The following is a 14,693-nucleotide window of genomic DNA, read 5'->3' on the forward strand; positions in this document are numbered from 1 at the left end:
TTTCTGAAATCCAAAGTGAAGTGGTGTCGCTCTGTTTCTTGAGTAAGAACACTTAAAACCAGCGCTCCTTCAAAAAGAGCGGTTCTTGGTTTTATCAAATTAGGTTAAAACAATATTTTACCACTCTGCAATTGGGTTGAAATCCCTTTAAGGGTACTTCTTAAAACAAAAGCATCGTTTGTTCCTTAAGTGCCAGTTATTCTGCCTCCTTGGTATAACTCAATGTGAGAAATCCTAAGGCAGAGATCATAGGCAGCAGGTTGAGCTCTCTCTTTTTCTTTATCACAGTGACAGACGACACTTTACTGACTTTGGAGTGGTCGGTCACGAACCTAAAGCTTGTGAAAAAAAGAAATATCAGAGAAAAAATGTAAAAACCAGCCACAGAATAATAATGAGGAAGAACAAAAGAGGAGATAATTATGGTTGAAGGTCACCAAAATGTTTTCAGGGACTTTACAGATGCAGCTGATAAAGACTAAAGCTTGTAAAAATACTTCAGAGACTGCAGATTTGTGCCACCATATGGCTTCATTACACAGTGAAGGCTGTAGTTGCAAATGCCAGCCTCCTCTTTCCCTCCTTTCTCTTCACAGTTTTAATGCTTCTCATCATTTTCCGTTAACCCCTTCCCCTTTGGAATTAGAGGTCAATCTGCCTCCAGTGATGAGGAGGTCTTGTTAAACCATGCTCTTGGGGGTGTGGGGGGGATCAAACAACCACCACCCTTCTTGAACTATTTCAGACACCACCATAAGTCTTCAATGAAAACTAAAAAAAAGGGTTAAAGCATCACTTTGTTAAGGAGATGTTGCTTTATAAGTCTAACCTCGTGCAGCACAATTCAGGAGAACATTTTGCGGTGTTACATCACCCACATGCACTTCACATTTTTATCAAATTCCCCTATGGCCAGCAGATTTACTGGTTAGCTTTACATGCATCCATGCCTCTTTCAGGTTTAAAAATTGAAAAGATTGCAGAACGAGGTTGAAAGAACACATGCTAAAATATGTGTTTGAAGTAGATAGTTGAGGTTTGAACCATTCTGAGAAATCTTTATTTTTTTAATTTAGGATATAAGTCCATGCTGTTTTCATATTTTTGTTTTACTTTATCCTATGTATGTACACCATATAGCCATTGTATTTTCAATCATCAAGTCTCCATGACGTAAGCACCATCAGATCCGACTGTCTCTGTTTCAATTACTCACAGACGTGTTGCTACCTTTTCTGAGGAACAGCAATTTTTATTCTGTACATATCAGAGGACCCACTGGCAAGGGTCCGGATGAAAGCGTGGGCCTAAATTGATCCAAATGCTTGTTTTAGGGGGAAAAAAGAGAGTGCTGCTCTAGTGTGGTGGGAGACAAAAAAAAAAGACAAATTGGGAGTCCTAATTGATAAAATTTTATGCTCTGATAAGTACAGGAAAAAGGGCCAAACTTGTGACACCTGTAGCATTCTTCAAGGAAACCTGACATAATGAAACGTTGATTGCCAGACGTACCTTGAAGAATGCTTTCTTTTCTTTTATCTTCTGTCCAGAGATTTCTTTTTTATTCCATGTTTGACGTAGCCTCACACTGACACTGATAAGGCTACAAGCTTAAGTTGCTCAGAGCTCAATGACATAGTAACTACAATCTCCCTATATCTGTCTGTCTCTCTATATTTCAGGAGATGGCACTGAAGCCACCACACTATGGCACACTCTGTGGCACAGGTACAGCTCGCTCCCACAGGATTAAAATCAATCTCTAGCTCCTACTTCCAAAAGAGAGAACAAAAAGGGACAAAAGAGGGAGAGGTCAAAGGGAGGAAAGAAGGAAGGCAAGAATTGATGAGGTGACACAAGTACTTTATAGTCTCTGCTGCCTCAAAGTCCACCTCTTCATTCAGTCCAGTAAATTCAAAAGATTCTTGAAAGGGAAAAGTGGAAGGGCGCCTCCCCTAAAGGAAATTCAACAAACTCCTTCTGTAAATCTGCTGGTATTGAAGAGAAAATGAACTTTTTCTGCTACGTTTTATCTGAATCAGTGTGGGTTGTTTGCCCAAAACCTTATTCAAAAAAGAAAGAAGAAAAAAAAATCCACCAAATCTGTAGCATAGTGGTCAAATACGGTCAGTGGATCTGTAAACTATGTTTATATGTATGTATGTAAATCCACCAGAATTGATGGTGTTTAGTATTTATTTTTTTGCAATTCTTTGCCTTGTTTTTTAAGAACTTTTTTCATGTTGTTCTATCTGGAACTAGTGACGTATATTGTGCTGCAGGGCCTACAAACCCAAGGCTTACATTGGTATTAGATTTTTCTTTTTTATTTTTTTTATTTTTAATAACTGTGCTAAAGATTGCCACGTTGTTATTACACTGGAAGAAGTGGTAGGACATGTTTAATGCTTTGAGCTAAGCCACAATCACAAGGGACTAACTGCTGGGGTCACAATCAAAAGCTGTTTATGTAGGGCAGAATTAAAGAGCGCAGGGCCTAACCTTTTGTGTGCCCTGTCTTTCACTAAATCAGTAGTGATTTAAACAGAAAGAAACACAATAAAATGATTCCAGATGGTGAAAAAAATGAATAAAAGTAATCCCTCGCCAGTGGTTCACATCAATTGGTGGACCTAAGGGAAAAAAAAGAGTTTGTAGATTTGCTTGAACTGAAAAAAAAAGTCCTCTTTTTTTTAAAGAACACAACAAAGAGGTCATCCAGCATTAAATGTTTAAAAGCTACAGTTAGGTCGCATTGGGCAGGAACATTTGCTTTGGGTTAATCAGTCCTCTTCTGAGCATTGGTTTGTTCTAACTTCTCCTGTAGAATCATCGCTTATCCAACTGGCCTCCTTTTTACAGTAAACACCAGTAACTGATGTGATGGATTAGCAGCTTTATTGCTCAATAGTGTTACTAAGTGGTGAGTTAAAGAATTATTTGGTAGCTAAAGCCTAATGCTTAATATAAAAATGTCAACAGACACATACGTGGAATCCAACATACGTCCGCAACTACACCGTAATTAGAGTGATCAAAATAGGCATAGCCATAGTACACATACACAGTCTACAGACTATGTCCAACTTTAAAGTTTCAATTTGATCTGTGTCACCAGATTTTTTATCGAAGGGGGTATGTTTATGTAAATTTGGTAACAAATGTATTCACCATGGCATAGGAGCCACAGTATGAAATATACATCCTAGCACTGTGTAATCATTAGATTTGCTTAATCCTTGGGGGAAACTATATATATATATATATATATATATATATTCATGGAGAGAGCTTTTGTTCTTGTAAGGAAGCCTGAACACCTCACTTTTATTCAGTGTGAAGTACAATATGCACCTTACACAATCTTTGTAATTGACTTTGGTTTGCCAGTGTGGACAAAACTGTAAATGTTTTGTTTATGTATGTGTGCGCCTCTGAAAATTATTAAAGTCTTTTGCATTGTACTCCGTATTTTTATGACTGTTCTTGTTCACTGTTTTCAAGCATCAATGTTAGCGGATGTTTCTCGATTCAGTTGTTTATGCACAGAAAAAAGGTTTTAACCTCTAGAAACTTCGATTTGCATGGTGAAGTCAATACATAGGTTTATTTCAACAAAGAGATGCAAGGGTTTGAAGTAAGAGTTTGAAGAAATTAAGGAATCAGACATGCATGATTAATTAGAAACTGATGAAAAGTGTAAATGTAAATCTGGCTCCAACTTCCTTTGAAGTGCAGACAAAAAGCGCTAAAACAACAAGGGGAAAAAATGATGAATGCCTTCCTTTTTTTGTTCTCCTTTCCTTGAAAGCTGATAAAGATCATTTGATAATGATGGCTCTCCAATTATGGTGAACAGTAGAGCACAAATGCGGGATTTCACACATCTGAGAGGCTGTGAGAAGGTAGAATAACCGCAGCTCAAACATCGCGTTGTGCAGACCTTATGCAGATTGGATGCATAAATACAGACTTGAAAGGCATGAAAGAAAGTCTGACAACAGAAAATGTTTAATTGCTTATCAAAGTTATATCATATTTTTAAACAGAGAGGGAGCTAATCAGGTCCCCTGGGGAAATTGTCCTTGGTGATTTCAGAAAATAGTGTTTTCCAAAGAAGTGCATTCTGATTAAAAAAAATGCATAAATGTCAGCTTACTAATAATAGACAGTCATAAAAATGTTAAATGCGGTGCCTCAATAAAAAAACAGGAATCATGGATGTATAGGGAGGGATCGGCTGACAAAAACACATAAATAGGACTCTTCTTCTGTTGTGCATGGAGGAAGAGTTTGTGTTGAGTAGTTCTTTTCACCAGTAAGGAACAGTTTTAAAGGTAAATGATGTCATGGTCATACCAAATTGGAGATTTTTTTGTCCCACCCATTTTATTTCAGGTAATCCACATACAAAATCCTAAAACATGGAGTTTCTCACTAAATGTACCTGTCTTGAGACCAAATCTGCAAAAACTAGGAGAAAGGACTACCCCCTAAAATGTTTTTTTTCCCCTTGTCCCACCCCCTAATGTCCAAATTAAATTGAAGTAAAACAGTTATAAAACAGTTATAATTAAATGTAATATTCTATACATATATTAATTCTTTCATTAGTATCTCATGTAACTGCGGGAACATTTGGTTTAATAAACAAAATACTTCAAATAATAATTACTAATCATGGAATTTGTGTCTTACATGATGCACGCAACTTAACATAACTTTTTTAGCATAGAAGAATATAGCAGAGATCACATGATACGCTGGACGTGACATCATCAGTTTTCTAAAAGAATGGTTACAGCAGTCTTACTCTACCCCATGCAACCTTGTTACACATACATATAGTCAAATTAGACAATTATTAACATTGTTAATCATTTATTCAAGTACGTATGTCTTCTCGAGCAGTAACATTTAGCTAGTTTCTACAGCCCAAATACAGACAAAAGTACAGATTTGCAACCCTATTATCTGCAAAACTTGATTAAAGGGTTGCAACACGTTTTATAATCATTAAAAACACAATGTAACAGCTGCGCAACTGATCCGTAAGTTGAGCTAAGCAAGCCTTTGACAGTTTATTACAAATTTATAGATGAATATGTAGTAGAAAATCAGAAAAGTGAAGGTTTACATATCATGAATTTCGAAGCCCAAATGTCGTCCAATTCTGGAATGACATGTCCAGATGAGAAGCAGGAGTTCATAGTGAAAATTTCCTGCATCGAAATTGATTTTTCAATCAAACGTTCAATAAACACAATTTGTTTTCTTAAAAGTGTACTTTTGAGGAAGAAGCTCACAGTTATCAAAAAAAAAGGACAGAAAACTAATGGGACGTGTGAGTGATAGGGACGTTTTAACAGCAATCACTGTTCTGATGACATCAACAAAATCATTGTCATTTACAATAAAAAAGCTTTTTGTTTTATGGGTGTAACCCTCTTAGCAAGCCAAAGTACATTGGTATGTATGCACTTTTTCATCAGTTAAGAACAGCGCAAGCAGACTTTTCCTGATTCAGTGACTTTCCAACCTTGAGAATGCCATCAGTGCAATCAGTTTCTCTGTGTTATCACTTACTTGCCTTTGAAGGAAGCAACAGTAGAACATATCCGTTTATTTTTTTTTTTTTAGGCTAACATTACTTGGTATTGACATAGATATGGGCAGGAAAAAACATGCCTTTCTTCACATTGCATCGATTTAACATGTCACCAAAGCTGTCCTCTGAGATTGCTGTCGTCACTTGCAGACAATGTAGATTCAAATCCAGGATTTAAGATTATAGATTATTTGAGTCAATAGGCACTTCTGCAGTAAAGAAAAAAAAAAATAAAGAATTAAAAACATTTCTTTCCTTGTGCCTGCTGTTAATATCCTATTTCTGAACCTTTCAAAAAAGCAATGGTTGTCTTGTTATTTATATATATATATCAAAACAAGAATTATTTATTGCCAGAGTTGTCAACAGGAAGGTTTAGGTCATTTAACTACACAACAAGTTTGTTCAGGTCATGATGTGAAGTTGTCTTGAAGCCATGGACCCGTTTTTGCATGTGCTGTGCAGTGGTGTGGAAAACAAACGGATGGTTTTTCTGTTTTTGTTTGTTTGTCTTTTTTTTCCGAGGCACTCCACTCCAGACAACACTCCATGCAATTGCTGCCAAATCCTTGCCAAACTGAATAATTCAATTATCCCCCCTATAGCTGCTTTGGGCTAGCTACTTTTGTGTGAGCAACAATCAAATCACTGAGGAAGCTCGCCGAGTGGTTCTTTCTGAGACACTGAGTATAGATGTACAGCCCGGAGATTGTTTTTATTGAAAACAATTCGGTTGATTAAACGAGGTGTGACTGTGGAGTGGGGATCTGAAGAACATCGATTGCTTGTACAATTGTTTGTTCCTTGTTAGAAGTGTGATCTAAATCTGTGGTTACTTAAAGTGTGTAGGGCATACTTTTTTTTTTCCATGTCTCTCTTAAACAATCCAGGTCAGAAATCCTAACAGACTATATTCTTTAAAGTGTGCTCAGGATTACACGCCTGCAGATTATTCATTTTTATCATTTTTTACATGTAAGTGCGGTAATGTACTTTTTTTTAGGGATAACTGAGCTTTAGAAGCGCTCGCGAATAACTACACCTACCCATTGTAGGTAATACCCTGCTTTCAGCCTATAGCTTTACTCATGTAGTAGTAACCGTAATCCTCTTAAACACACGCATACAAACGATGAAGAACTTGTAATGACCAAGGTTCTTTGTGCCTTTTATTTATTTATTTGTTTCATTTTAATTTGCTCACTCACTGTCCTTCCTCTCCCTATAAGGAGATTGCATTAACATACTCCCCTCCTGAAGTAAAAATCCTGTAAATCTAACATTGTTTTGAAGCATTTGATTTCCTTCCCTAACATTTTGGTTAACCCGTTGGATATTGAATCATATTGTTATTTTAAAAAAAATAGTTCTGCAAAACCTATGCTTGTTTTTATTTTTTTATTTTTTTATTTAATTGAAACAGCTGCAAGCATAATTCCCTTTAAATAAACAATATTGTCCTAAACAACAGTTTAGTGGAAATACATGTATAGTGTACATAAATGGTAAATGGCATGTACTCATACAGCACTTTTCTACCTTCTTTCCTACATTCACACACTACCACTGCCTATCACTGTCGCCAACCTGTAACCATCAGGAGCTATGTGCGGTTCAGTGTGTGTTGCCCAAGGACACTTCGACAAATAGAAAGGTAGGGTGACCATTTTGGATGAAAAGAAAAAGAGCCACTTTTGGAGAACATTTTTTTAAGACCAAAACGAACAGCCGATTTTGAAAGCAACTCCTCAATGAGATGTTGCTGTTTGTTTGCAAGCTGAAACCAGACTTAAAGACAAGGCAACAACTTAAAGTCATTGTCCGAGGAGGGCCAGGTCTGTATCCTCTTTAATCCTGGTAATCCCCCTGCAGAAATCTTGATTTGCCTTTGTAAAAGAGATTGGGAGATGATAAGATGCTCGTTCGCCTCCTCAGAATATCTTATAATCTGGCTTGAACAGAGGACTCAGGGGGTATTTAGCCTGCCTTGGCATTTGCCCAAGCAGATGGCTCTGAGGGGGAGTACACACTACCTTAGTGTCCAGCCTCCTCACTCTCTGCTCAGTCCTCTTAAAAAAAAAAAAAAAAAAAGAAAAAAAAAGAACAGTAGGATGATAATCAATGTTGTCTATGTTGCCGCTTGACTCTTTAAGTACTTTCAGCCAGCTTATGGGCTTTTGTAAGGATAATCGGTAGACCTCAGACAATTGTCTTTTTTTCCATACCAACAGTATTCAAGCCGGAATGCACAATAATGCCGATTTAAAGGAGATGCCTTTTCCTAGTTCCCACAAAATAACTTGACAAAACTTAGTGGCTGGTGTGTTTCAAACTTGCTTCTCTGGTGCAGGAAAATAACATGTCTTGCTGTAAAAAGACATCTCACAGGCAATGTCTCAATTTGTTCCTGTTTCTGTCTGATCACATACACACACAATGAACCTGAATGTCTACGCCAAGGTAATTTTAACACTTCAAGACTTAACAAGGATTGTGCTGACCCATTCTGACAACAGACAGAGACAAGCCCCATCTCACCAAGTAAAGAATGAGATAGCCGGGGAAGAAACAGTTGCTCTTTTTAAGCTGCAAACCATTTTCTGCAGCAACAGCTGTCAAGACGCTCTCATCTGTAAGAACAAAACGTATACCACTTTACTCTGACAACAAGCTGTGGGTTCCTGCAGTATTATATTTAGAAACTATAGCAATGCAATATCTCTGACAGCGCATGTAAGGTGGAAGCATAAGTCGTTTATATTGCTTTCTTGAGCTCACCTCCCGTACATAATGCCACCGGCAATCCTAACAGCTTGGACTGGACACCTGCAGCAAAAGCATTTGAACAAATGAGATCAGCCCATTGACTAATTGAAGCTGTGGACTGCAAAGATCCGCATGCACGGTCGAAGTGTTTAAGCAAAACATTTCCCCCATCCAATCTTTCTTTGAGTTTGAGTTAACAGGATTTCGCTGTCAGCATCAGCCTGGAACAGAGACAACAAAGGAGAGCAGTGGCCCTGAAGCCTGGAAACATTTTAATATTTATATGCTCATACGTCATGACGTGGATTACCTTTGTGCACACCCACACTGCTCAGTGAACCAAAAGGAGGCAAGAAATGAAAAATTAGGTTTCACAGACAGAGTTGTCTCATTAGGCAGGAAGCCTTTGCGTTCCAATAGCAGTAATGAATAATACTTAGGACCTTGACAGTTATCAGGTGTTTTTTTGGAAGTCTACCTCATTTTTTCGATTTAAAAACGGATTGCACCCCTGCCAGTGAGGGACTTTATGCATAAAATAAGAGTAAACACTAGAGCATTAACGAGAGGAGACTGTGATTTATAATGCACAGGACTAAATGTAACCAAGCTGTGGTCATAGAAACATAGCCAGCTAATGTCAGGAGCTATAATAAATACTCAACTTAAAAAGTCAAACAATGTTTAAAGTTAAACCAGCAATGTATACATCTTTAAACATATTTCACATCTTATAAATTGCTTATCATAATTTGTTAAAAAAAAAAAAAAAAAAGATTTGTCATCGATATTGGTTCATTTTGAACAATCAAATTCATTGAGCCAGATTCCTTGTGTTTCTTGCAAGATAATTAAGTGTAAATTAAACGTGAACAAACAAACGAGAAAACAAGAATTAATGGCAAATCCTTTTTTCTTTTTAGTTTTGTAAAGTTTCAGTCAACTGTTGTTGTTCCACATAAAAATAATGCAAACAGAACATTATTAGAACATTCTACCACACTGTATGGTCACATGTCTTAGCAGAATTCAATGTTTCCAAACATTGGACTGGAATTACGGCTTGAACATTTTTTGCTGACCTCACATGCATGTTGTCCGTTGCGATGATTATTTTTAAACTATAGTAAAATAAACCGACTGTACCACAATCCAAAATGTATTTTCTAATACTGTTAAAATCAATTTATTTGATTTGATTTCAAATTACTCAACAACTTGCCTCAGACAGCTCATTCTGATTGAACCATAGGAATTTATCCATTCATCAATCAAGTTGATTAGTTGTTATACCCCTACTATCAAGGCCTCCGTCGGTTAGCGTTGACCATGGATGACATATCCTAACTCTTGTATTGGTATGTATCTGGTTGTCTGACACAGCATCGTTAGTGTCTGAAAAGGTAAATTGCATTCTTTGCCGCAGAAATCGCATCTATAGGTGGTTCTGTGGCTGTCGTTGTTGCAAACTTATCTGCGAGCTCACTTGTCTTCTGATGCACCCATCATTTAATTTTCACCTGACTTATACCCATAGATGACTGTCTAATGTACCTTGTCTTTGTTTTCTGTGCAATACGTTGATATATTGTCTAAAATTATTTTTTCCTAATATGCTTCCAACCTTATGATAACTCATGAATTTTAGCCAATGTGCTAATTCTGGCACATTAACCTAAAAAAGGTGAGGAATGTAGTTTTTAACTTATTGATATTTTCATGTTATTCGTTGATCTCATGTAATAACATTAAATTAACAGTAAGATGCTTGAAATATTTAAAGGAAATCCCTCTTCATCTGTTAAATTGTATTTTTTCCTAATAATTCAATTAAGTTCACAGTGTCTACAAATTTAAACTGTGTTCTTAAATTACTTTTTCTCAGATACGGTTTGTTTTTGTCAAACATGTTCCAGCGGAATACCGTCCGCCTTCGTCAGAGTCATCATCAGGTGTTGGTGATGTGATGTCTTTTAAAACAGATGATTGTGACTGAGGCGGAGTCACCTGTCAGACTTTGACAAGTGACTCCGCCCTATTAGAACACACATATTTTTTCCTAATTTTAAGTTTTCCTAAAGTTTTTCTTTTTTTTGCTGATGTCGAAGTGGTGTGATTTGCAAGTATTTTACCTATACTTTTAATCTGTTTTAAACTTGTTTGTGAACCGAATATACATGAGCTATTATCAAGCTACAACTGCATCATCATTTGGCCAAGATGATAAACTTTCCTAAAGCCTCTCTCTGAGCTGCTCATTGCTTGTTTAGCCTGCACTGTAATCTTATTTCAAACCAGTTCAAGTCAGTGTTAGTCATAAGTTTAAAAAAAAGAAATAAATGGCAAAATATCTTTTTAAATTTTTCTGCCAAAAAAGATTACTTTCATTTCTAATTTGACAAAATATCCAAAAAATACATTACACAAAAAAATTATAAGATTTTTTTTTCAAGCAATCTTAAAACAAAAAGTTGGATAATTACCAGTAATGATGCAGCATTATGTGCATGTTTTTTTCTGGCTAAAAATCTAATAGTGACAGAGCAAATTGTAATAATGCCCAATTACTAAGCCGTTATGAAAGGATAGGACTACACAAGAAAACCTCTAACCCTTTCTTTTTTGGAGGGGATATAATCAAAGCTTCGATTCAAAAAGAATAATTAGTAACAAAAGAAAGTATTGAATTTTGATTTTTCTGTAATAGAATAATAGCATTCCTTATCCATTTTATGTCATTGAAACCCAAAAGATTTTGGATCAACTACTTTATTGGGTCTTTTTGTGTCTAAATAACTTTGCTCAATATCTTATTGTATTTCTTTTGTGCTCACTTGACTGTTGTCTGCTTCAAAACTCACAAACAGTCATTATGTGGACAAATCATATTTTATACCATCACACTCAGAGACAGGTCTTGCTGGTCGGTGCACACTTGGATTACCCCCCCCCAACAAAATGGCCAACACTTCAATGACTCCTTGAATTGGACCGACCTTATTGTATTGTGCGGATGATTACGTTATGCTCCCTCAGATAATGACTGCGCCCTACTTTGACTTTGAGGCAGTGACCTGAAATAAGGCACACGGGTGAAATCCGAGTCTGGATGAACCTGGAAGTGATTAAGGTCACCCAGACACAGCATATTTGTTTGACCCCTCCCCCTGGGCGTCACCAGTGAATCGGCTGGTGTCTGCAAAGCAGAAGTGGGGCGAGGGAGACCTCTGTTTTGTGCTTCTTAATCCCGAACATCTTTTTTAATTACCTGCACAGCTGTTCCCATAAAATTGATCGTTTATGTTTTATTATGAAATACATGTTGATAGATAGAATTTAGTCCTTGGACTTTAGGTTCAAATTTGTTGCAACATTAACTTCTTATTTAATAAATGATGTCTAAAAATAACAGTCTCCTTCCTATATTTGGACTCAAGGACTTTTTTTTCGCTCAGTGTCATTAAGGTCATGTGAACACTACAATGCATGCCAGTGCTCATTACATAGCGAGATTTGGTTTTGGAATTTTATTTTAAACGACAACAGTATATTGAATGTAATCAATGAATGGTGTACAGAATTCTGGTACTTAAGTGTCCAATATTGCAGTGTATGTGTTATCTCAGAATGCTGACTGCACTAAAGAAAAAGAATGTTGAGGTCACCAAAAGTTCAAAGGTGTAGGTCTCTGCGGCATGATTGTAGAAACATGTGATGCAGTTTGTCTGTAAATGAAAGACGAGGAAAGTGGAATGCACATTAAAAAGGAGAATGACAAAAAAAAACATTGCCCTGCTACATCCTGTGTTAGTTTCAGATTAAATTTCGTTCAGTTCCTTTGATACATTATTAATCGCAATGGCTGAAAACTGTGAGTTTTCCAGCCCAAATCTCCCTGACATGATGCATACATTTCTTAATGCTGGAGGGGAACCAGGGATAACATGAGATCATGCCTGCCTCTTGAGGACACGATGCACTGGGTGGATCTGTGGCTTGTTTTTGTGTTGCTCTGCTGGGGATTCATAGGCAGCTTCTGAGCCATAATGCTCAGATTAAAATTACTCCTCCTCTGGTGAGTATGCAAATCAGACGTGGGGGTGGGGTTGTTAATGAAATAATGAAGTGTGTTTCTTCTTTTTTTTTTGCAAGAGAGACTCTGGGACCCTCTTTTTTTAGGCACAACAAAGAGATCGCCAGGGGTGTCCAGTCTCTTTGGTTAGGTTATGGAGTTTTTTTCTACCTGCTACAATGCTTATTTTACTCCTTAAACACACCACGATTCCTCCATTTCCCTCTGAATGATGTCTATTAAGATCATCTTGGATTGGCTGGATAAATGTGTTTTTTAATTAATGGTCATTATTTTTCCACACCAACCGATGCTGCAAATCATCAATACGTTCAAAGGAGATGATGCTGAGTTCTAAACAATGTGCATCCTTCGGCCAAAAATATCTGTAACCCTGTAAGATGACCCTTCCTGTCACTAGGAAATGCTTTGTCACTCACACTAATACGGCAGATGAATGCTCAGCGTGATACTTGGGTATTTGTCTTCTGCCGCTCTCTTTCTAATGAGTTTACAGCTGATGATCCAGGTCAGAGAAGGGCAAGATCTCCACTGCAGAAGTTGAGAACAAATTCTTCAGAGGGATTACAAGACACACTCTAATCTCTCAACATTCTAGATAGTTTAAATGTCAAACTTATCATATTGTACCAGTTCTGCTTGTGGCGATTTTTTCAAAATCTTACTTTGCTGCTGTTTGCACCACTCGCCATGCTAGGCTGCCCTCGAATTTTTTTATCACCATGGGCTGTTCAGCCACGAATTTATTTGAGCGGAACTTTGTTTTTTTAAGATAAAATATTCCCATTTATCTGAACAGCAGCATCTCCCATAAACTCAACACAACATTTGACCTTGAAAATGTTATGTAGCAGATTCAGTGAGACTGAACCTTTGCAAAGTCAGATATTTGCAAGCATCCTTAACAAGGAGAAGGGGGCAGCATTCCTGCCATGTTTGCCTTTTAGAGATAACACCTTCAGGGTCAAATGAATGACTTGATGTGATGCAGGTCACCTTAAATGCTCCAAGGAACTGACTCTCAGCGATTCATTTTTCTTTTTCCTCTGTAACATTTTAAAATTATTCCATCAAATAAATAATAACAATCCTGGCTTTTTTTTGTTGTTTTTTATATAGCACTGTCAGGATTGTGAAGTAAAAAAATGTGAATGCTATCAAAAATGTCTATTTCAACAAACAAATTGAAGAAAAAAAAGGAAATTTAAAAAACAAACCATTTTGGTTTTCCATTTTAAGTCTACTTTTTGTTCCCTTCCCATCAATCATAAGGACAAAACACTATTTACATGTGCTAAAGGCATGCAGAGAGAATTCACAGACACACAAAAAGAGAAGTGAAGTCTAGAGGCAAAAGATTAAATAAATATATTTTAATATATTGTTAAGTTAAGGTGAAATTAAAAAACAATGAGATAGAAAAGGAATGAGGAGGAGGAGAAATGAGGCTCATGGGAGGAAGGGCGCTGAAACCCAGTGTAATTCAATTTAACTAAAAAACTTTTGCTTTATTCAAAAAGGAGATTGGCGTAACCACCAAAATGAATTAAAATTCATGAACTATTGAAAAATGAGCTGCTAGTCGAAGGTGAAAAAGATGACCCATTCAGAAATGAGAAAAAAAAATATAAATATATATACAGTTGCAAATAGATTAAGCTTTTAGTTTTGTTTAAATGAAATGCTGAAAGAATTCCACAGAGATATCTGATCCCATGTGTAAGTCATTGAAGACTGATCTGGGTTTCTATTGAGCTGAGGGCAAATTAAATTAGAGTAGTAAAACCCAAATGGCTTCCTTAACTCTATAGTTTCGTCAAACTCCTGCTGGCTTAATGCCTTTTCTTTAGCCCGAAACAAGTTGACGCTGTGCCTGAAAACAATAAGCGTCAGGGATCCTTTCAGTCAAAAAGGTTCTTTTAGTTTACTCCACACTATTATCTCATGCAGAAGCAAGCACATGTCACACTGGGAGATACACAGACACACACAAAGCAGATTATTTGCAATGCTTCCTAAACCAGACAAATGAAAGGGAAGTGAGTGTTTGACTTTGATCCATCTACAATGCAAATAACTAATTTATCAGTTGTGCTTAAAGAGGCATACAATGGGCAGAGCGGAGAACATTGTGCAGCTGGGATAATCCCTTAGAAGACTTATCCTGATGCTGCCTTGAGGGGAACAGTTGTAGCAAGAAGCAGATCTCATTCTCTTCCTCTGTGC

The 14,693-nt window shown here is 36.9% G+C and overlaps 1 protein-coding gene across 2 annotated transcripts in view; it reads left to right on the forward strand.

Moving 5' to 3' along the window:
* Positions 1-14,693, forward strand: part of pcdh11 (protocadherin 11) — a 163,374-nt gene that overhangs the window by 18,569 nt on the left and 130,112 nt on the right. Inside the window, exon 4 of one of the 2 annotated variants that reach the window (XM_011480064.4) lies at positions 1,683-3,464. The exons of the other annotated variant lie outside the window; for it this stretch is intronic. Coding sequence (XP_011478366.1) covers positions 1,683-1,766 — 84 coding nt within the window. The 3' untranslated portion in view covers positions 1,767-3,464. Of the gene's footprint in view, positions 1-1,682; positions 3,465-14,693 lie in introns of those variants that run through there. 2 annotated transcript variants of the gene reach the window in all.

Source organism: Oryzias latipes, chromosome 10, assembly GCF_053564925.1.
Source record: "Oryzias latipes strain Hd-rR chromosome 10, Olatipes_Hd-rR_3.1".
Taxonomy (NCBI): domain Eukaryota; kingdom Metazoa; phylum Chordata; class Actinopteri; order Beloniformes; family Adrianichthyidae; genus Oryzias; species Oryzias latipes.